Source organism: Pyrgilauda ruficollis, unplaced genomic scaffold, assembly GCF_017590135.1.
Source record: "Pyrgilauda ruficollis isolate IOZ18807 unplaced genomic scaffold, ASM1759013v1 scaffold117, whole genome shotgun sequence".
Lineage (NCBI taxonomy): Eukaryota > Metazoa > Chordata > Aves > Passeriformes > Passeridae > Pyrgilauda > Pyrgilauda ruficollis.
This window is the reverse complement of record NW_024509988.1, coordinates 1,250,290-1,272,224: the sequence shown is the minus strand read 5'-3', so window position 1 is coordinate 1,272,224 and position 21,935 is coordinate 1,250,290. Positions and strand designations below refer to the sequence as shown.

At 54.4% G+C, this 21,935-nt stretch overlaps 1 protein-coding gene across 1 annotated transcript in view; it reads right to left on the bottom strand.

Moving 5' to 3' along the window:
* Nucleotides 1-626: 626 nt before the first annotated feature.
* ANKRD11 (ankyrin repeat domain 11) overlaps nt 627-21,935 on the bottom strand; it is a 126,952-nt gene continuing 105,643 nt past the window's right edge. Inside the window, exons 5-12 of the mRNA XM_041483949.1 lie at nt 14,499-14,669; nt 13,246-13,449; nt 11,082-11,230; nt 4,387-10,566; nt 3,544-3,642; nt 3,309-3,452; nt 2,194-2,286; nt 627-1,874 (exon numbers count right to left, since the gene is read on the bottom strand). Coding sequence (XP_041339883.1) covers nt 1,689-1,874; nt 2,194-2,286; nt 3,309-3,452; nt 3,544-3,642; nt 4,387-10,566; nt 11,082-11,230; nt 13,246-13,449; nt 14,499-14,669 — 7,226 coding nt within the window. The 3' untranslated portion in view covers nt 627-1,688. The remainder of the gene's footprint in view (nt 1,875-2,193; nt 2,287-3,308; nt 3,453-3,543; nt 3,643-4,386; nt 10,567-11,081; nt 11,231-13,245; nt 13,450-14,498; nt 14,670-21,935) is intronic.

Sequence of the window (21,935 nt, the reverse complement as noted above, 5' to 3'; positions counted from 1 at the left end):
AGCTGCTGAGATGCATTTGTGTGAAATCCTCCAGGATCCCTCTGCCCTCACCACAGAAAATTCCTCAAGTGGCTGCAAAGCTGAGGAGGGAGCTGGGGGCTGAATCCAGGGGTCCCCTCTGTTCCCCAGCAGAGGAAGTTGGAGAACCCAGAGCTGGCAGAGGGGTCCACGGGGGCCACCTCTCACTCCTGCCTGGGGCTGGCAGCTGCAGCCACCAGGAAAGGCTGGGCAGCAGCAGGAGGGAAGGCACAGAGGTCCTGGAAAGGCACTGGGATCTGCCTCCAGCTGCATCCCTGAGCTGCTGAGTGAGGACTGAGCTTGCCTGGATCCACCCATCCCTGTCCAGACTCTGCAACCCCAAAACGGCATCTCCTGCTCAGTCACTCTGGGGACAGTGAATTCACCAACACAGGGGGGTCCCCTCTCCTCATGAGCCACCCCTGGAGGGTTCCAATCCCACTGCACGCAGAGGCATGGAAAAGAGAGAATGATGTTTAAAACCATGGAAGAGTTTGGAAGGGACCTTAAAGCCCATCCTGTTCCACCCCCTGCCATGGGCAGCTGATCTGAGCAACCTTTTCCTTGACAGGGAAACTGCTGCCCAGGGTTAACTATAAATACAAAGATAATTTTAATTAATTTATTTATTTCTTTACACATAACTGAAAGTGATGTTACAGTACATAAGTTATTTACAACTGTGCAGTAATGTGTTGCAAAATAAATTATCTAGAAGGCAGCAAAAGTACATTGTTAATGTATATAAAAACTGTACAGCATTTATGGGATACAATTTTTCTTTATATGAGTATTGGCTCTGTAGTGTTTTCAAGTTATGTTCTCAGAAAGAGAAACGAAATGCCCAAGATTAAAGGAAAAAATATATAAACCACGTGGATTTTACTCCATTAAAAACACAGTTGGCAAAGTCCTTTCTCTGCGTCGCCGTCTCCCCGGCCGTGCCGCGCCGCCCCGGCGGCTCCTCTGCCCGTCCCCAGCGGCTGCTGCGGGGCCACCGGCACATCCCGGAGCTGTCCCCGCTCCGGAGCCGCCGCTGCCCACCTTGGACACTGTCCTTTTGTTTCTAATTGGTTTGCTTTTTTTTTTTTTTTTTTGTTTTTTTTTTTTTTTTTTTTTTTTTTTTTTTTTTTTTTTTTTAGACATACCCATGATGGAACGAGAAACTCAAACACCCCCACCCCCCCTCCCCCCATGGTTTCCTACTGCAGCTTCTCCGAGAGGAGATCCGCGCCCGGTGGAAAACAGAGAGCTGGAAATCACGGTGTTCACAAGTACATGGTTCACGTGGTTGCTGGCCCCGCTCAGCAGCTTCTGCAACACACACACGGTGTCCTCGGCCTCGTCCCTCCGCGCCTCGGCCAGTCCCGGGGCCGCTGGGCGCCCGCTGCCCGCGCTGCCCGGAGCCTCCCCGCCGCGGGCGCCGGCGGGAGGAGCTGCGCCCGGCCCGCTGCCCCGCGGAGCCGCGCCAGTCCGGAAGCGAGGGACACGTCGTGAAGAAAGTGCAATTATTTCTCTTATCGTTTTGTTTTCTGCCGATAGCTGCTTCCTCCTCCTCTGACCAAGGGATTCATCAGCAAGCGGTTAAGGGTGAATGTGAGCTCGACCGCCCGACCTCGGAGCGCTCCCGTCCTTGCCAGTGTTCAGAGATGTCTCCTGGGTTGGAACTGTCATGCCGGCAAGAGCACAAAGTCATCGTTCACGTCGACCATTGGCACATAGAACGAGGGCACCTCGTTCACGCAGAGGGATTTGTGCCCCGCGGGGTCCAGCTCCTGCACCTTCAGCTGCCACTCCATCCTCTGCACCGCGTTCAGGGCAGCTGCTTCGTGCTGCTGTCGCATGAGCAGGCATGTCTGGATTGGGAAACAACAACGGGACGTGAGGGCTGAGTGGCAGGCAGAGGCAGGACCATGCAGCCACTGTGGGCACAGTGTTATATGCAGCAAGGGGTGCCACACACAGGATTTGGAATCTCTGCTCAGCCCAGCTCCAGAAGGAGCAGAGGCAAACCCAAAAGTTTGGGTTTGAAAGGCTTGTCAGCACTGCAGAGCATCCACTCCCATGCAACACCGCCCCGACAATCTCTGGACACCCACTCTGTGCTGGAAACCACTAAGGCATTCCCCTCCTGGAATGGCCCTGCCTGGAGCACGGGGCTCCCACAGCTCTCACCTTCATCCGGTCGTACTTGTCATCCACGTCCTGCAGCCAGGAGATGAACTGTCGCGCGTTGAAACGATCTCTGACCGATTTGTTTTCGTCTCCCTAAGGACAGGACACCACAGGGAGGGACATGGGATTAGTTTGGTACTTTAAGCATTACAGGTTTCACAGGCCATGTTCACAGGGGCACACACTCCTCAGAACTGCAGCGCCTGCAGGGAGGGAGGACAGACATCTCTGCTGCCAGCTGCTCCTGCAGCCCTTTCCAGGGGTTCAGCCTCAGGTGGGGATGCACCCATGGGCACGTACTCCCTGTTTCTCCTTGCTTTACAGGGAATCTGTTCATGTCAGCCCATCACAGCACCTGCACCTCTCTGACTCCTTCAACTGACGCCAGGATAGCAGCAGCACAGACATTTGGCTGGGAAATGCTGAGGGATAAATCAGAGCTCCTGGATCAATACGCAGCTCGTTAATAAATCCCGGGATGCTGTCCCTGCCCAGGATCCCTCCTGCAATGCAGCAGTGTAATGTTTCTCTTCCCTTCCTTCCACAGGGAGAAACACCTCAGAGCGTAGCAAAGGAGACCTTTCCAGTGTGCAGATGATCCTGACCAAGAAGGATGGAGGGTCCCAAGACTCACTGATAAAGCTGAGCCATCTCTGCTCCTAACAGACATGAACTCCCTGCATCCCATATTCGATTAGACAACTAGACAAATGATGTTCCAAGTCACAGAATAATTTGGATTGGAAGGGACCTTAAAGCCCATCTCATTCCACCCCCTGCCATGGGACACCTTCCACTATTCCAGGCTGCTCCAAAATGCATCCAACCAGATCTTGGACACTTCCATGGATAGAGCAGCCACAGCTGCTCTGGGCACCCTGTGCCAGGGCCTCCCCACCCTCACAGGGAACAATTCCTGCCCAATATCCCATCTAACCCTGCCCTCAGGGGGAGGTGACATGCTGCACCTGTGTGCCGTGGTGGGTGACCTGAGCAAGGAGAGCGTTAGTAACTCCTGCCTCCATGCTTCCCTCCATCCCTCCAGAAAAGCCCATCTCCCTCAGGGTCTTGCAGAGCCCCTGAGACACTTCCTCACCGCTGAGCCAGGCACTGACCTGATTTTCCAGAGGCATGTTGTACACCTCGGAGTCCAGCAGCATGGTGCAGGCACTGAAGGGCACGGCCTGGTTGGCAATGGTCCTCGCTGCCCGGCAGTGCACCCTCAGGATCTCCTGCTCGCAGGAGACGATGAGCTTCTCCTGAGGAAGAGCAGAGCAGTGAGTGTGGCAGCCTGAGCCTCGCCAGCAGGGGGAATTGGGGGTCTCCCCCCCAGCTGGAGTGTCCCCTTACCCGCTCTATGCTGTGCTGCAGCCGCAGCTTGCCCCGCACGGCCTCCTGCTGCTTGAAGAGCTCCTTGAGCGGCTCCGCGAGCGACGGCGGCGGCGCGATCTGCGGGCACAGGCAGGGGTGAGAGCAGGACCTCTGCGGGGCACAGCCCGAGGGCTGCACCCTGAAACGTGTGCTGGAGGGAGGGACATCCCATGGGGTGCCTGGGGAGAAGCTCTGCCAAGGACAAGGTCCTGCCAGTGCTCAGACTCAGTGAGGGTGAGGACTTGGCAAGAACAACCAGAGCTGACCCGCCCTCGTGCTGCAGGGCAGGGTGTGCAGCGAGGAATGGAGCCTGGTCACACTGACCTTCTCCTCCAGCCTGGAGCCCAGATTTACCACCTGTAGCACCACATTTATTCATGCATTTGTATTAGCCAGGCTGCTCCTGCAGCACAGCAGTGAAATGCTGATCCCAGTGCCAAGTCAAAGAGCAGAGCTTGGGAAAACGACGGCAGGAGTTAAGAGCCATCTTCTTCCCATGTTCCAGGTTCATCATCCTGTTACTACTGCTGCAAGAGCAGTTTTACCTCCCAGCCTCAAATCTAGTAGCTTGTTACAAACTTTGCTCTAAAGCCTGACCAAACCTCAGGTCCCTCAGCACAGCCCAAAGTCTTTGCAAAAATGCAGCAACTCAGGGGCTGCGTTTACCACACAGCCAGACACTTACCCAGGCTCAGGTTTGGTGTCATATTCTAAAGGCAGGTTGGGGCACATTGGCATTGCAAGGTGGTGACAGGGCATGGGGGACAACTTGCATGTGTGTGTAACAGCGAGTTCCTGAGGCTAAGGAGAGAGGTGACTCACCACTGGAATATGGAGCTTGCTTAGGGGTTTGCCATCCAACAGGTAGGAGCCTGTGTAGGTGACATACTCAGCGTAGCACTGCGGAGCTTGGGGAGTAATGTAGCACAGGATTTTCCGCTTCTCCTCAATCTTCTTCCTGATCTGGAGGTACTCGAAGTAGGGGTTGGACCTGTCGCTGTGGTAAGGTTCGATGTCGTCCAGTTTGATGGCATCGACGATAGCTGCCAGTGTCTGCTGGATCATCTCCCTCGTCTGCTGGGTGGACGTGTTGATCTGCTGCTGCAGCTGCTGGTTGGAGCGCTGGAAGCGGCGCTTCCGCGGGTGCTGAGCCTGGGAATCGTCCTCCTCCGTGATGCGGCCTTTGGCACGCGTGACGGGCGCAGAGACGGGAGGAAATTCCTTCTCGGATGCGGCGGCGTTCTGCTTGTTTTGGTTGGCGAGCATCTGAGCCCGGTTCCTGGTAATCCGCTGAGGAATCTCTTCTATTTTGGGTGGTTTGGGAGCTTCTGCTACTGGTTTTTGTACTGGTTCCACAATTTCTGCTTGAGCGTTGCTGGGAGGCGCGTCGGCCTGGGGTGGTGGGGCCTGGCTCCCACCACGGGCAGCAGCACCGTCCTGTGGAACGCCGGCCTCGGAGCTGGCCACGGGCACAGGACAGGGCTGGGAGCTGCCCTCTGCCACCCCCCCAGCTGACAGCTCCTCGTGCACGGCCTCCACCTCTTTGCTCTCCGCCTGCGCGGGCTCGGACGGGGGCTGCTGGAACACCTGCGCTTCCGAGTCCTCCGCTGCCTTCTCCTCAGCTGCGTTCAGCGCTTCCGAGGCGGCTTCTTGTGCGGCCGCTTCTGGTTTCTGCTCCTCTGCTGGTGGCTCTGTGTCCGTGGGCAGGGTGGGCGCTGCCTGGCTGGCCGGCGGCTCCTCCGGCTCACCGGACGCTATCACGGAGGCGCCGGCTTTGATGATCCCAGCGCTCGCTTCTGGAGCTGCTGCTGGGCTTTCCTCTGCCGCTTCCGCCTCGGTCATCTCCGTCTCTGCCACGTCCTTAGGCTGCAGTGGCAGCTCTGGGAGCGAGAAGGGGCCAAGGTCCAGTTCATCCTCGGTGTTGGTGAAGGGGTCTGGCCACGTCACCGCCTCCTCTGCATTTGCAGGTGCTGCGTTGTTGTTTTCCAAATAGCTGTTTTCTGGTGCAGCAACGACTTCGGCCTGAGGTTCTGCTGGCACGCACGGGGGCTCTGGAGGGATCTCTGGTGCTTCTTCTGGAAGAGGCTTGCAGTTGTTGAAGAAGGTGTCTAACCTAGTAGGGGACATGTATGGAGCTTGCTCTTCAGCATTTGCAATTTCTCCTGGGACTGCTTCCTCAGCATCTTCCTTGACTTCCTCCAGCCTCGGTTCAGACACTGACAGAGGGTACGAGATGGGAGAAACAGGGTAGGAAGTCTCTGTGGGAATGAAGGCTACCGGCGCAGGATGAATTGGCTCTAGGGAACAGAGTGGAGGTTTAGGGGACTCGGAAAACCTCTGGGGTGATTTCATCAGAAGCTCTGAGCCCATGGACCAGGTGACAGAGTGCTCTGCGGGGTTGCCCATAAGGCTGGGAGGAATGGCGGCGTCTGGGTTTCGGGAAGGAGGGTTATCCCAGTCTATGTTGTTTTGTTCGGGCATTCCCGAACTAAAATGGTTTTCCTCGATGGGTGGCAGGTAGGTGGATTCTGGTGGCATGATGGAGGCAGTGGCTTGCTGCTCCTCTGTGGTATCCAAGGGCATGCCAATGTCAGGGGGAAGAGCACTTTCCACTGAAGGAGCCAGCAACTCATCCCTGTGCGAAGGGGAGGATTTTGCTTGTAAACCAGAAAAGACACTTTCAGGAGACTGGGCGACCCCGCTGACGGCTCCCGGTGCGCAGTGCAAAGCTTCCACTTTGGGTGAGGAAACTCCATAATCTGGGGAGTAATACCCAGGAGACAAACACTGGAACTTCTCAGCAGGAACAGAGGGAAGGGGAACTTTCTCCTCCATTAAATGCTGCACAGGAGAGTCATAATTTGATGTTGCCGGGACACTTTGCTGCCTGAAAAACTTATCTCCAACGCTGAATTCCTCTTCGGGCGCCCTCCTGATATCCACTGAGATGGAACGGTAGAGGTTTGAGGAGGGTATGGTGCGAGTCGGGGTCTGACTGGGGTTCTCGGGGAGCCCGCTGGAAACATTGCTGTATCTGTCGAAGAAGGAAGGAGAGCAGGCGTTCATGGACATGGTGGAGATGGGCAGCGAGTGCTGAGAGTCCGCACACTCGAACATCAGGTCCGTGTAGTCCTCGTTGCTGCACGACGGAGTCCTGGGAGTCTGCATCACCTCCTCGTAGCTCGGGCAGGACACGACGGACGCCGGGGTCGGGACGCCCGTGGGCCGGTTCTGATCTGGCCTGGGAGATGCTGGGAGGATCTCCTTCAGCTGAGGACCCGTGATCCAGTCCTTGGAGTCTGTCCCCACAGCAGGCTGTGCCTTGTTTTCCGGTGACAGAATAGGAGTCAGGGGACCCAACTCTTTGAGTTTCTTGTCCTTGAGCTGCGTGTCCAGTGTTAGTGGCTTCTTGGCTGGCAGATCCAGGCTCCTCTTGCGCACATCCTCTGAGCTTTTAAGTTTGTCCTTTAACTTGGGGTCTCCGGACCTGTGCCGCATTTTCTCCATTTGCTTCATTCTCTCCTTGTGCCTTTTGTGGCGTTCCTCGATCTCCAGGTCTTTCTGGCTCAGCATCCTCTCAAAGCTGGTCATCATCAAGTCACCGTCTCCCAGAAGTTTCTCCCTTGGCCTGGCATCCTTCTTGCCGCTGTCTTTGGAAAGGGTTATTTTTTCATTCCCATTGCTTATTTTTATGGACTCTGATTTGTCTTTGTCTTGATTCTCCTTAAGCTTCTCCTTCAGTTTGGTTTCACCGAATTTGAGGTTGTCCTCCTTGGATTTATCTTTAAAGGTGGTAACTTGAGGCCCGTCCTTATCTTTGAGTGTTGACTTTGGCTCATCTTTGTGATGTTTAAAGAAGCCATCTGTGTGTTTGTCCCTATGCTTTTCCTTTTCCTCCTTCCATTTTTCCTTGTGTTTATCCCGTTTCTTTTTCTCTTTAGCTGTGCTGATGGTGCTGGAACCGTAAGTCTTTTCTTTCTCCGCCTTCTTTGACAGCTCTCTTTCAGAATCATTTTTATCCTTCTTTTCAGAAAATAAGTAATCAATGCTCTTCTCCGGTTCCTCATCAGCGTCTGCCTTCATGTTGTAGGAAGAGCCAAAAGCCTCCCCATCCACAGAGAAATCCTTTTCATAGTGAGTGGAATCCTTTCTGCTGCTGGAGTCCTTGAATTCTTCTGATTTTTCCTTTTTCTCTGTCTTTTCTTTCTTTGCTTTTTCCTTCTCGTGACTTTTCTTTGAGGAAGATGAGGAATGTCGGTGCCTCTCCTTCTCCTTGAGCTTGTCCTGAAGGCAGGGTAAAGGGAGAGAGTCCTTGAACTTTTCTTCAGCGGCATCGGTCAGAGAGAGGTTAGAAGACTCAAAGAGGCTGGTGAGTCCTGGCTCCTGCCCTCTGTCCGTGAAGCTGTCAGAGGAGATCTCGCTGATTTTGTCATTGGAGTCATCCCTGTAGTCATTCAGAGCCTCCTCCTCCAGTTTCTCCAGCAGGCTCTTCTCCGACTCCCCTCCTTTTGAAGACTTCTTCTCTTTGGAATGCTCCTTGTCTGGCTTCTCCTTATGTTTGCTTTTCACCTTGTCGTCACTGGTGTGTTTCTTCTCAACCTTTTCTGGGAGCTTTTGCTTGTTTTTCTTCTCCTGAGTGGAATCTATGGACATTCTTTCCTTCCTGTCCTTATACTTCTCACTGGAGTCTTTATCTTTCTTCTCTTTGTGCTTCTCAAAGGAACTCTTCTCCTTCTTCTCCTTCCCCCCTTCCGATGTTCCTTTGTCCTTTTTCTTCTCCTTGGACTCCTTATCCTTCTGCTTCTCCGAGTGCTGCCGGTCGGACGAGTACTTGCGGTGCTTGTCGGGGTACAGCTCCTTCTCGGCGGCCGCGCCGTCGTCCTTGTCCTGCAGGCTGTCCAGGCGATGCATCTCGCTGCCGGCCGAGTCGCCCACCTTGAACCCGCTCAGGCTGTAGTCGTCCCTCTCGTCCTCGCTCTCATCCGTGAAGATGTCAGCGATGCTGTACCAGCTCTTCTCCTTGCCTTTCTTCTCATCCTTCTTCTCGGAGAAATCGTCTCTGTCTGCGGAAAAGTTTTTCTCTTTCTTCTCCTTCACCTGGTCGAAGGAACTCTTCCTCTCCTTGTCTTTGCCGTGAAGATCCTTGTATTTCTCCTTAGTTTCTTTTTTCTCTTTGAAACTCTTCTCCAGTTCTTTGTCCTTCAGGATTTTCTCTGGAGCAGCTTTTTCATTTTTCTCCTTGTCGCCTTCTTTGGATTTTTCCTTGTATTTTTCTGGCTTCACCTTTTCTTTTTTTTCTTTATCAGGAGCATCTTTCTTCTCCTTTTCCTTCCCAGAATGGTGCCTCTCCCAACTCTCCAGGGTTTTGCCACTGAACTCAGGGTCAGACTTATCCTTGAAGAATGTTTCACAGCCATACTCCTTGAAGTCATCTCGATAGGGCTCCTCCTGCTTCGTCTTGGGATCTTTTCGCTCTTTAGAGCCATCAGAGGAATCTTTTCTGTCTTTGTTGGTTTCACCTGTGTCTTTTTCTTTCCTTTCCTTGCCGGTCTCCACAGAATCCTTCCTTTTCTTATCCTTTTCAGGCAAATAACTGGGAGTAACTTTGTGCCTGTCTGTTTGGTCCTTTTTCTTCTCAGAGCTTTTCTCCACATAATCCCGCTCCTTTTTCTTTAAGAAAGTGTCCTTTTCATTCCGCTTCTCGTTGTATTCCTTCTTGTCTTTCATTTTATTTTCCTTTTTCTTGTCTTTAATTTCCTCTTTCACAGGTTCTATGATTAGCTTTGCCACGGTGTCATTTTTAATCTCCCTGAAATCCGTTATTGGAGAATCCCAGCTGTCCTCACCCTTGAAATCGAAGGATGAATCAGAGGACAAATCTGAAAACCACCTCTCCTGCTGATCGTCCGAAAGGCTGAACTTTGTGTCCTCGCTTTCGGCAAACTGAGTTTTGTTATTAAACTCATCAAACCCGGACTCGTCCCTGTAAAGTTTTTCTTTTTTGCATTTTTCCTTCTCTTCTTTGAAGGATTTTTCTTTCTCTAGTTTAGAAACCTTCTCCTCCTTCAGCTCATTCTTCTTCTCAGATTTGGACTGCTTGTCCTTTGACTTCTTCTTTCTCTCCTCTTTGTGTATTCTCGGCTTCTCCTCCTTGGGAGATTTCTCCTTGACAGGTTTCTCTTTTTCTGATTTACTCAATCCTTCTCTGAAGGATTTGCTCAGGTCTTTACTACCATCTTTGATTTTTCTTAATGATTTCTCCTCTTTTGAGGATTTTCCAGTCTCATCTTTGAACAACCACTCCTTCTCCTCCGCTTTACCTTTGGGGAGCTTTTCCTCCTTCTTACCATGTTCCCTATCGTGCTTTAACACTTTCAACTTGTTTTCAACTGGATTTTCTGTCTCTACTATCAAGCCTTTCTCAGGCTTTTGTTTAGAGTCCTCAAACTCAAAAGAAAATGTTTTGATTATTTTAATGTCTTGGCTGATGGGACACTGTCCCTTCTCCTTGTTTTTATGTTTGTGTTTTGTTTTATGCTTTTTAACAACCTTCCCCTCCTTGTCCAGCTTTGGAATTGCTCCATCCACATTGCTATGGAATGAATTCTTTTTCTCAGAAACAGTGTTGTGGGGGGTGTTTTTCTTTTTGTGCTCTGGTTTCTTTCTGACTGGCTTTAGTGACTCTAAGCTCGAGTCCTCGGACGAGTAGTCTGACTCGCTCGTCAGCCTCGTCCTGGTGGAGTCCGATAGGGAACTGACGTCTGACCAAGCTGGAGAAGATATGGTTTTCCAATTGTCCGTCCTCCAGTGCTTGGAGTGCTGTTCTGTAAGACTGGGATTATGTTTCTGGGATGCTAAACTCCCATGTGAAGAGGTCGATGAGGCAGACAGAGAGTTAAACAAGGAGGATTCCTTTAGCACTAGCCTTGAGTCCTTTACACAGCTAGAGCTCTGTAGAGAGTCTCTATCATCCTCCTCACTCTCCACGTTTTCACTCTCTGATTAAGTGGTGGAATCACCATCCCTGAAAGTATTCAAAAAACATTTAGGGACAGGGTTTAGTGGTGCACTGGCAGCAGCAGGTTAATGGTTGGGCTCAGTGACTGGGGAGGTCTTTTCCAAACTTAATGATCCTGTGATTCTCAGAACCAACCTGGGCAGGAAAGAAGGGGGAAGAACAAGGCACAAAATCATGCTCCTGTCCCAATTCCAGAAGAATGAACTATCCCCCTGTGCAGGAGGATAAACACTCAACAGCTCTGAAACAGGGAAATTCATACAATCAGGGAATCATTTAGATTGGAAGGGACCTTCAAGCCCATCCCATGCCACCCCCTGCCATGGGCAGGGACACCTTCCACTGCTCCAAGCCCCGTCCAGCCTGGCCTTGGATACAAACTCTGCCCGCTCCACAGGAAATGAGACAAAACCACCCAGAATCTGTGTTTTCACAGCGGGCTGCTCGAAGCACAAGTTCCCAGGAGAGTCATTTAAAGCAGGGCAGGGAATGGCAGCACCCTGACCTTGAAGTGGCCGTTGTTGGCCGCGTCGTGCAGGGGGGTGTCATCGTCCAGCCCCTTGGTGTTGACCTCGGCGCCCGCCGCCAGCAGCTGCTTGGCCACGTCGTAGTAGCCCCTGTTGCAGGCCTCGTGCAGCGCCGTCCAGCCTGCAAGGACAGGGACACTCAGGACATGGCACCACCCTCACAGTGACACTGAGACACGGGGAGAGCCTGCAGGGTCACCCTGCTCAGGGCTGTGCCACTCTGATGTGTCTGCCCGGATCTCCCGGCACAGCAGGAAGGAACGCGCAGCTCTGCCCTGCTACTCCTGCCAGGCAGTCACAGCACCAGTCCCCCTTCTCCCTCTGGTCATAGCATGTGCTACAGTCAGAGCATCTGCCAGACCTGACACAGCCCCTGGAAATGGGAGGTTTTATATGGGAAATAAGGAGAATTGCTGATGTCATGTGAAAGGCAGGTCTTAAATCCATTCCCCTTTATACCATCGTGAAATTATTTGGGTGGGGAGGGACCTCAAAGCTCATCCATTCCCCTCTCCTGCCATGGGGAAGGACTCCTTCCACTATCCCAGGTTGCTCCAAGTCCCCTCAATCTGGCCTTCAACACTTCCAGCAATGGGGCAGCCACAGCTTTTCTGAGCAACTTATGCTGGGGCCTCACCACCCTCACAGGGAAGAATTTCTTCCTAATATCCCATCTAACCCTGCCCCATGTCCGCTTAAGGCCACTCCCTCTTGTTCTGCCACTCCATGGTCCTGTGAAATGTCCCTCTCCAGCCTTCTCTGAAGCTTTTTAGGTTTGGCTTTAGGTTCCAAACCCTCTGTAAGGGAATCCCTGGTGCCCAGCCTGGGCCTGAGCTCAGAACTGCAGACGGGGCTCGAGCCAGCCCCCATACAGATTTTCTGTGTGCTCTCCAAACACAGGAACACCGGCTTGGACTGGGGGGGGAAAAACCAAACAGCAGCGTCTCCACAGCAATGGCAGCTCCAGCTCTCAAACAAATCTCTGAAGAGCACAGAACAAAATATTTTATCGTGTTCCAACAGACTATTTTTAAGCAGAGCCTGTTTTGAAGTTCCGCAGCGCGGCTGCTCGGGTGTTTTGCTGATAGCGCCGTGGGAGCGCGCTCCGTTACCTTCCCTCGGAGCCTTTGGAGGGGGCACCTGTGCCCGGAATTAATCACAACTGATACTTCAGTCTGGCACTGGGATTAATCACACGGGTGGAGGAACAGCCATATCTATTTATAGCCCCAAAATCATGCGAAGAGAACAGCAAAGAGCAAAGTCAAGCTCTTGGACGTGCTGGAGAAAGGCTGATCCAGCCCCACTGAATGGCACCTTCATCACCCCTTCACCAGCATCCCATGGCTGCCTTCTGCTGCAGGACTCAGGGCTGCTCCCATCTCATCCCACCGCCCTAAGCAGGAGCCTGGCAGCACTGCTGAGGAGGAGAAGGAGGAGGAGGAGGTGGTAATACTCCTGAGCTGAGGGTCAGGATGGTTAACAAATCCTCCAACTTGTGTGTCTGGTGGGAGCCTAACCTTGCCCTTCACATTCCCTCCCCATCAGCAGCACCCCCAGATTCAACTCCCAAACAACTCCCAAAAATTCACAGGCATCAGCCCCCCAACTCCAGAAGAGCTGACTTCCCAAACCCACTCTCAGCAGTATTTCTGTGCATGTAATTCCTTCTATTTTAAGTAAAAATAGAGCTAATCCAGCCCACCTCCCTTTGCAAATCACCCTCCAGACTTCCAACACAGCGGCCCCACGGAAGAGCAGAAGGAAAGGGAGTGGCCTGCTCAGGTTTGGTGTGTGGAGCCACAACAGCTCCAGGGATTCTCTGGATCCTGCCCAGCCCAGCTTCACCACCTCAAGCAGACTGCACAGCCTGGGAATTCTGCTCCCAAACTCCAACAAGAAAACTGATGATTTTGGGGATTTTTATATGTTTTTTTTTTGTTGCTGTTTGTTTTGTTTTTTAAGGGGCAAAAAGACTTTTTCCTCTTCAAAGAGCAAAATCACAATTTTTTGCAAATCCCCTCTTTCCAAGGTGAGACCCCATGCTAGAAACAAACTACTTTTTCTGGTGGGAGTCGTTCTCGGAGGTGCAACACACAACCAGGTGGGAAGAAAGCTGGGATTCCTGGCTGTTACCTGCAAAGTCCTTCACATTGACATCTGCACCCTCGATGATGAGCTCCTTGATGCGCCGGGCGTCCCCGCGGATGGCAGCGCGATGCAGCCGAGTCTCTCCTCGCTCGTTTCTCTTATTTACTTTATCTTTGGTTTTGGAGGCAGAGTTGGGAGTTCCCTTCTGACAAACTGTAGACTGAGAGGGATGCTTTGGTGTTGTGTCAACTGCAGGGAGAAGAGAAACAGCGTCAGGGACTGCCATTCCATGGAATTCCTAAGCCCTTAGAGGGAGCTCGTGCATCACGTTTCGTCTCGGCTCTTCCCAAAATATTCACCACAAGGCAGCAAGAGGCAGCCCAAGCTCTGGAGTGGATGTGAACAGAGCAGCCTGTGTGTCCCACGGAGATGGGAACTGCGGGCTGCCAGACCCACTGGAGAGCTGCAGTCCTGGCAAACGCTGTGGGCAATCCCGTGATCCGGGAGCAGACAATGCAGCTCCTCACCCTCAAACCTCAGCTCCCGAGGGAAGTGGCCTTTTACCAAGCACATGTGAGGCCTCACGGCCTTGGGAGGAGACTGCATTTCCTGGGAGAACACTGGAATGCTCTGCAGCTTTTTCCCTTTTAGCTTTCCCAAGTAACAGCAACATAAGCAGTGAGATTGGTGCTTTTTTGGCTAAAAGCTGCAGTGTTGTGTGTAGGATGTGGATGTGAGCACATGGATAGCACGGACCCTCCAAAACCGGGGGGGAACTTGTTTGCAACAGATAAAAATTACTAGAACACAAAATCCGTGGTAAACACATTCCAGCTACTCCACACCTCAACTTACAGCTGTGGTGGTTACACATCTTATCCCTTTCCAAGAGAAGAAGTATTAAAAACCTACAGAGGATGATATTTTGTCTTCATTCACAATCCTCCTTTACTGAGATAGCCTGAGAGGCCGGTGGGAAAACAGAGCTGAGGTGGAGGAGGCTCCCATGGAACCAAAGCTCCAGCTGAGCAGCCAGGGTGGGCTGGATTGGACCCGAGGGGCACTGGAAAAAGGAAGGGCAGCCAGAGCCACGTGCAGATCCCAGTGACACCAGACCTGGAGTCACCTGCAGAGCCCCGTGGGAGGAGTGAGACCCCACAAGCAGCAAACCAGCCCCCCTGCCCCACGCCAGGGGTGGCAGCTCAGTCCTGGTGACCCCGGGAACCGGGAATTCCAGACATTTGGGAGCAGCTCCCACCTGCCTGCCCACCCTTCAGAACCAAGCCCCCCAGTCTCACCTGGGCTGTTTGCAGACTCTTCTGCTGTCATCTGCATGAGGAGAGCGACTTGCTGGCGCTCGGAGAGCGGGTACCCTGCCCGGATCCCCGAGAGGCCCATGCCGAAGAGCAGGCCAGGCTTCCTGGTGGCGGGCTCCTTTTTAATCCTCTTCCGCTCGGGACCCTGCTTCTCTGTGGGACAAGGACACAGGGACACAAGCCATGAATGTCACGGAGCCCAAAGCCCTGCAACTGTCTGAGCATGGGACTGACAGATCCCAAAAGCTTGTGCTGAGGCAGCCTGTGGATGATCCCTGATGGATCCCTGCAGTGGGAGCACTGGCACCTGGAGCAGCCACCCAGGTTCCCAGCAGTGAAGGTGCAGCCAGGACATGCCCCAGCAGCCTCCTGCTGCTCCAGCAGCCTCCCATTCTCCTCCACCACCAAAGAGCAGCAGAGGAAAGAGGGAACAGACCCTTCGAGGGGCCACAGCCAGTGCTGCACCTCCCATCCTGCTTTAGGAGCCTCCATCCCATGCCAGGGCACCTGGAGGAGCCTACTCAGACTGACAGCACCACAGCATGGACCCAGCTGGAGGCACTGAACAGCATCAACAAGGAGAGCTGAAAGATACAGGCTGGCAGCTCAGAAATGTGGCCATCACACTTCTGCCATCATCATCATCATCATCATCATCATCATCATCATCATCATCATAGCTAGGAGGCTGCAGCCAAACAGGTGTGGGCAGCACCAGGCTGCTCCTCTCCTCACAAAGTGGCTGCTCCCACCTGGCCCAGAGCACCCACCTGCCCTCAGGTCTTCTGCAACCATCTAAAAAATTCCCAAAGGAACACGAGGGGAGGGGAGGAAGAAACCCCAGAAATGCCTGGCTTGTCATCCCAAATCCAGCCTGATAGTTGGTCTCCTAAATCATCCAGCTGCAAAGGCAGCTCCTAGTGAGAGACCAAGAGCAACCACCCCCAAACCACAGGCACACATCCATGGAATGGCTGTGTGGGAAGGAACCCTGAACCTCATCCAGTCCCACCTCCACGGCAGGGACACCTTCCACTAGCTCAAGGTGCTCCAAGCCCTGTCCAACCTGGCCTTGGACACTTCCAGGAATGAGGCAGCCACAGCTTCTCTGGGCAACCTGAAGGTGCCTCAGTACCTTCACCTTAATAAAACCCAGCGATGCTGCAGCCTCTCCCCCAGCTCTGCTCGGGTTTCTTCCTTCACCCACCAAACAGCACAGGTTTCTTCCTTCACCCACCAAGCGCAGCCGAGGAAAGGTCTCTGGCAGAGGAGGGCAGCAGTGGCTGGGGATGCTCCGCTCCTGCCGCTCGCAGCTCCGCGGCTGAGGCACAGCCAGCTCCACAAACCCTTCCTGGGCACAGTGCACAGAGCTGTCAGCCTCTGCTGCTCAGGGCCCACCTGGAGCAATGGTTTCCATCCACCCCTGCTCCTGGGATACTGTACATTTTAGAAATAATGACTCTTCCAGGGAACCTCTCAACCAGAGAGCTCAGCCACTCCTCTTCAAAGCTCTCTGCTCATTGCCCAGAGAAGCTGTGTCTGCCCCTGGATCCCTGGAGGTGTCCAAGGCCAGGTTGGACAGGGCTTGCAGCCTGCAGAAGGTGTCCCTGCCCATGACAGGGGTGGGATGAGATCAGTCTTAAGGTCCTTCCCAACTCAAACCATTCCATAATTCTATGAAATGCAAGCCCTGGAAACATGTCTGCATTGAAGGCGAATCCCAGTCTACTCTGAAACCACATTTTGGTCATCCTGGCAGCTGTAACAGCTGGAAGATGAAATCAGATCCTAGGACAGTTTTTTAATGGCTTAAAATAAAATTAAATCTAGTGTGCTTACGGGAAGACAACTTTGCTGGGGTGGCTCCAGGAGCCACGCTGCTGCCCTGTGTGTCCTGCCAGGGGACACAGGGACACCTGATCCATGTGTGCAGCACCTCCCTGCTCCCTGAGACTCTCCAAGCTGCTTAAACCCTGCACAGGCAGGCTTGGCTTCCCCCATCCTTGGTCACATCCAGCCCCAAAGCCAGGCATGAAGACGCTTGAGGGGTCACATCTTGGCTGGTGCCACCAAGCAGAGTCCCTGAAGCACGTGATGCCCAGGGCTGCTCCGCACGTACGGAGCCACAATTAGAATGGGAACATTTTCATTAATATCCCTTGGCTGCTGCAGGTTGTCAGCACGAGCCTGGGATTTGCAAAAATTGATTATCAAGTTCAACCGAAACCCCCCTAAACTCCTATTCATTCTGCAGTTGCAGAAATTTCCTCCTCCACAGAACATTTAACATTACAAAGCATGTGATCAACAAGATAAAAATAAATTGGAAAGCGGCTGCCGCGTTCTCGCTCGCTATGGGGAGGCAGCCGAGGACTCGGGCTTGTGCTTCCTGCTGGGAAGGGCTCAAGGCCAGCTGGATGGGACCTGGAGAACCTGGTGTGACACCCTACCCTAAAGGCCCAGTGGAAGATGTACCTGCCCGTGGCAGGGCGTGGAGATGAGCTTTAAGCTCCCTTGCAACCCGAACCATTCCACGATTCTGTGATTCTATGGCTCCAGTGCTGGCACCCCAGTGTGGGCAGCGTGGCAGCCCCTGGCTCCCTGCGTGGCACAATCCTCAGGCAATGTGGAGGGACCACATAAGCAAGATCCTTAGTTGGGTCAGAGATGTAAGCAGGGGATGGAGACAGAGCTGCTCCCATCATCTGCTTTCCATCCTGAGCCCCAGCAGGGTGAGAGCCCTGCCTGGCACTGGGCTGGCTCTCCCAGCCCTGGCTGGTCCCAGGCTCACAGAGCTACACGTGTGTTATTTCAGCCCAGAGGATTTTACTCAGAATCAGGTTTGCAGCAGATTTAAAGGTGTCCCTGCACAGAGATCTCAGCTCGCTGGCTCCTGCAGCCTGCTCCTGTGCCTCCAAATAACTGCGCCTCTGGAACACCTCGCAGCAGCACAGAGCGACTGGAGAGAAACTCTCCCAGTGTCACCCACCTCGGCTGACAGAAAAAAAAAGCTTATTTGACACTAAAACCCCTTCCAGCAAGCACCAAGCCCAGCAACACGGGGGGGTGCAGGCAGGCAGCCCTCAGTGCCGGCAGCGGCGGTGCCTGGACCGTGCACACAGATCCCAGCGGGAGGAAGACCATGGCAGCCCACGGATGCTCCATGAGCCCGGGATGAGCCACACCTCCATGCAGCTATTTTTAAAGCAGCTTGTTTGCTGCTTGCTTCAGCCCTTCTGCAAACCTCCCGAGCATCAGCCCTGGTTTAATTCGGGGATCCTGCTCGGCTCTTCCCTCGCGCTGACGCCAGCAGGAACCGCGTGCGCAAGCTTAAAGGGGAAAGCAGGAGCAGAGCCGGGAACTGCTCCTGCCTTTCACCACACCGAGCCCGAGAGGCTGCGAAGGCTGAGCAGGAGCAGACTCCCAGGACAAAGGGGTTTGAGCATCAGCTTGAGGGTGGTTCTCGTGCCCACACGAGACTCCGGGCAGTGCTGCAATGGGGAGGACAAATCCAGGGCTGCTGGAAGCGCCTCGGCAGCTCCGTAGAGATCCCAGGGCAGATTGAGAGGGATTCAGTGCTGCTGGGCTGGCTCTGTGTGCAGACACAGGCTGAATCCCAGCTGAAACAGAGAGGGACAGGAGGAGAGCAGGGCGGTGACGGAAAACCTCTCAGAGGTTTCTCCAAGGCACGGTGCGACGCTGGCAGGTCGTGGGGACGCCGCAGCCGCGCGGCTCCTCGCTCCCCACGCACGCAGCACGCCCTGTAATGCAGAAAGCATCTGCTCCCGCTGCTCGGCATGACAACACACGCACGGGAGGTGGAACCCTGAGGAAAAATACCAGCTCCACACCAGCAGCTCGTGCCGAGCGCCGCACGGCCACGGCGCTGGCCCCACCGGCCAGAGGGGCTTTGCAGGCGCTGCCGAGCCCAGCGAGCACCACCAGAGATCAATAGGAATAAATTAGAGCGGCACAGACAGCAACAGAGACTGCACTGCACCCCCGGGAGAGCAGTCTGCTCCCCCCAGCCCGGCCCAGCCTGCGTAAGAGTGACTCATTGCTGCTGCAGAACTTGGAGGGCATTGAACGTTTTGGAGCATGTCGGCTCAAAGCAGGGCAGAGCAGGTCCAGCCCTGGGGATGCACTCCCAGGGCACCTGCAATGTGGGCCCGTGGCTCAGGAGTGAAAGGCTGACAGCAGCACGGCCCCACCACACGCCAAGGCTCTGGGGTGCTCCAGCACTGAAGGACAAGCAGGCGGAGAGAAGGCTGGAGGTGGCAGAAGCAGCATGGAATGGGAAGCAGCACCATGGCACAGGTGGACAAACCAGAGAGGCAAGCAGGACAGGCCAGAGCACGTGGTGGTGAAGAGCTCAGTGAGGAGGGTGAGCAGGAGACCCCTGGAATGCAGAGGAACACGGCTTGGGCTGGGGGGACACCCTGGCACCAGGAGATGACGGGCACGCTGCACACAACAGAACAGGGGCACAGCCAGGAGCTGATCTGGTTTATCAACCTAGTGCCAAAAAGGAAAACAAGAGGAAAAGCAAGGTCTGCCTTGACAGAAGGTGCCCTGAGCAGCTCCCATAGAGTGGGGAGCTTGTTCCCACCTGAAGGATGGAGGACCAGAGCCAGAGCCTCGTCTCACACTGCTGGAAAGGGTGGTGGAGACCTTGGCTGTGAGTCAGGAGTGGAGAAAAGGTGCCAGCAGGAGGAACAAGCCCCTTTATAACCATGTCAGTGTGCAGCTGAGCCCACCATCCCCAGTGCTCAGCTGGGCTCCCTGGGGAAGAGGATGTGCAGGGCCCAACCCCACTGCCTGCAGTATTTTAAAATATAATTTGACTAGAGGGGTTTAATGCTGTGTGACAGCCTGTGGTCCAAATCCAGGTGCTCTCCCTACCAGACCCCACAGCTGTGCCCTGATGTGTAAAAGCAGCTCCTTCACAGAGTAGCCACTGGCTCCCAACATGCTGTGAGAGGAACCCAGAGGCTTCATCACAAACAACAATCTCCATGTTAAAAGTGAGTTATTCAGAGCAAGATCAATTTTCAAGTCCAGACCGTTCATTTCCCACGAAATAGAAAGAGCTGGAGGAGGGAGGATGGGGGAGGAAGGCTCTGGCCAGCCCTCCCCTCCTGGAGCTGGGGCCAGGACACTCTGCAGACAGCGCTGATAAAAGCTCTTGTATTAAGGAAAAAGCCATCATTGATAGATTTTTGGTTCACAGAGACACAGCACACTGCAACCTCTCCCTCTGCATGTTAAGGAGGTGATGAGGGGGGAGGAGGGAGATTTATGGCAGCTCCCATCATAAAACGACCTGGTTTTCTGCGCAGCCCTTCCCAGATGGCTGCTGCACACGGGGAGTTTCTCAGGGTGATCTGAAGGCTGGTGTGTGCCAGGCTCTCCACACTGTACCGGCATTATGGAGCCCAGCTAGGAAGGGAGAAGCTCTGACATTCACTCTCTCCCTGGTTGCTAGGTGAGAACAGTTTCTTACTATTTTAGTAAAAGGACTGAAATGACACAAGCAAAGAAAGCCCCGCAGCAGCGCAGCCCCTGCGAGCCCCCAGCTGCACACACCGGAGCGCAGCCAGGCCCAGGGAACGGCACAGACACCACTGTGGGATGCAGATGCCCTTTTTAATAAGCCAGCAATTTGCTTCTCACGGATTCCCTCGCCAGCCTTGCCGAGCTGGGACTAACGAGCCCGTTCCCATGCCGTGTCACTCCAAAGACTCCAGCATTAGGCAAGCAGCAGCCGGCTCCGGGAGAGGATGGTTTGGGTCAGCTGATTCATCAAGCATTTTCTAACCTACTAATTAGCGTCACGTAACAACCTCGGGGGATTAGAGAGAAGGAGTTTGAAGCTCCAAGGCCAGCTCCTGCCAACCACATTCACACTGGCCCTTGTCCACCACAGCACCTCCCTGGCCGGCCACGAGCCCCCACACCAGGAGAGCCCTCGGAGCCCAGAAAGGTTGATATGCACAGACCAGCTGGGAGAGCTGGTGGGGTTTCTCCCTCCCTTATTCCTCCAAGAGCACTCAGGGGAGGAGATGGACACACAGGGAGAGAACTGGACAAAGAGGGAGGGACTGGAACACACAGGGAGGGAGTTGGGCACCCAGGGAGGCAGTGGGACCCCAAGGAGAGCAGGTCCCCCAGCTGGGGACCACCAGCTTTGACCCAGCCTCGCTCAGGCCTTCCCAGCTCCCAGGGAGAGCTGTCAGAGGCCAAAATTATCTCAGCATGCTCCGAGATTTGTATTGAGCCCCAACTCTCCCTGATGATGACTAAAGGCCTGGAATCCACAGCTGTACCTCAAGCCAAGGGACTCAAGTGACAGCGTGACACCCAGCTAAGGAAACCATCCGCAGCAGGAGCAGCGGGCACACGGAATTCTGCGCCCCGTGCACCTCCCAGCTGCTCTCCAGCAGCATTCCCCGTCCCACTGTGCAGCCAGGGACCTGTTGGTGCGCATCCACGCCGGCACAGCCCGAGGCAGGTGGGGAGTGCCCGGCCCCACGCCGGCAGTCTGGTGCCGTTGAGTCAGCCGTGACTCAGCCGTGGCTCAGCGCCGCAGCCGCGGCACCGCTGCGCCAGCCGCCCGTGCCCACCTCTCCTGCCAGGTGCCTTCCCAGCAGGACTGTTCCCTGCTCCCTGCTGCTGGCTCTCTGCGTGTTTGTTAATGCCACAATTACCCAGTGCTGCTGGGTTGAAGCCCCCTCCCGGCGCGGCACACAGCCGGGGAGCTGCAGGCAGCCTCGCGCGCTGCTGGAGCTGCTGGGAGGAAAGCTGGGAGGAAAGCTGGCCGTGCTCGTTTGGCGGCTGCCAGGCAGCACGTAGGCTCTGGGCAGCGCCTGTGGATGTGGGGAGATGCCACACGAGGGAAGGAGAAGGAAGGAGGAGAGGTCTGGGGCACGGAGATGCTGCTCCCGCAGTGCCGGAGCTGTAACATGCACAGTCTGGAGGCTCACGGCTCCATGCCATTTTTTTTTTTCCTAAAGACAGTTTATTTAGTTAACTCTGAGGAACCCAAGAGCCAGAATTGTTGCTCTAGAAACCATTTTGAGAAAGATTATTTTAAAAGATTTAGCTGTGAACCAACTGTATCCAAACCATGGGCTCAGCACAGTGCTGGCCAGTAGTGCCTCTGGAAGCCCACAGAATCCTGGAATGCTTTAGGTGGGAAGGGACCTCAAAGCTCATCTCGTCCCACCCCCTGCCATGGGGGGACACCTTCCCCTATCCCAGGCTGCTCCAAGTCCTGTCCAACCTAGCCTTGGGCACTGCCAGGGATCCAGGGGCAGCCACAGCTGCTCTGGGCACCTGTGCCAGGGCCTCAGCAGCCTCACAGGGAGGAATTCCTTCCCAATATCCCACCTACTCCCCCCAACCATCCTGCAGCAGCAG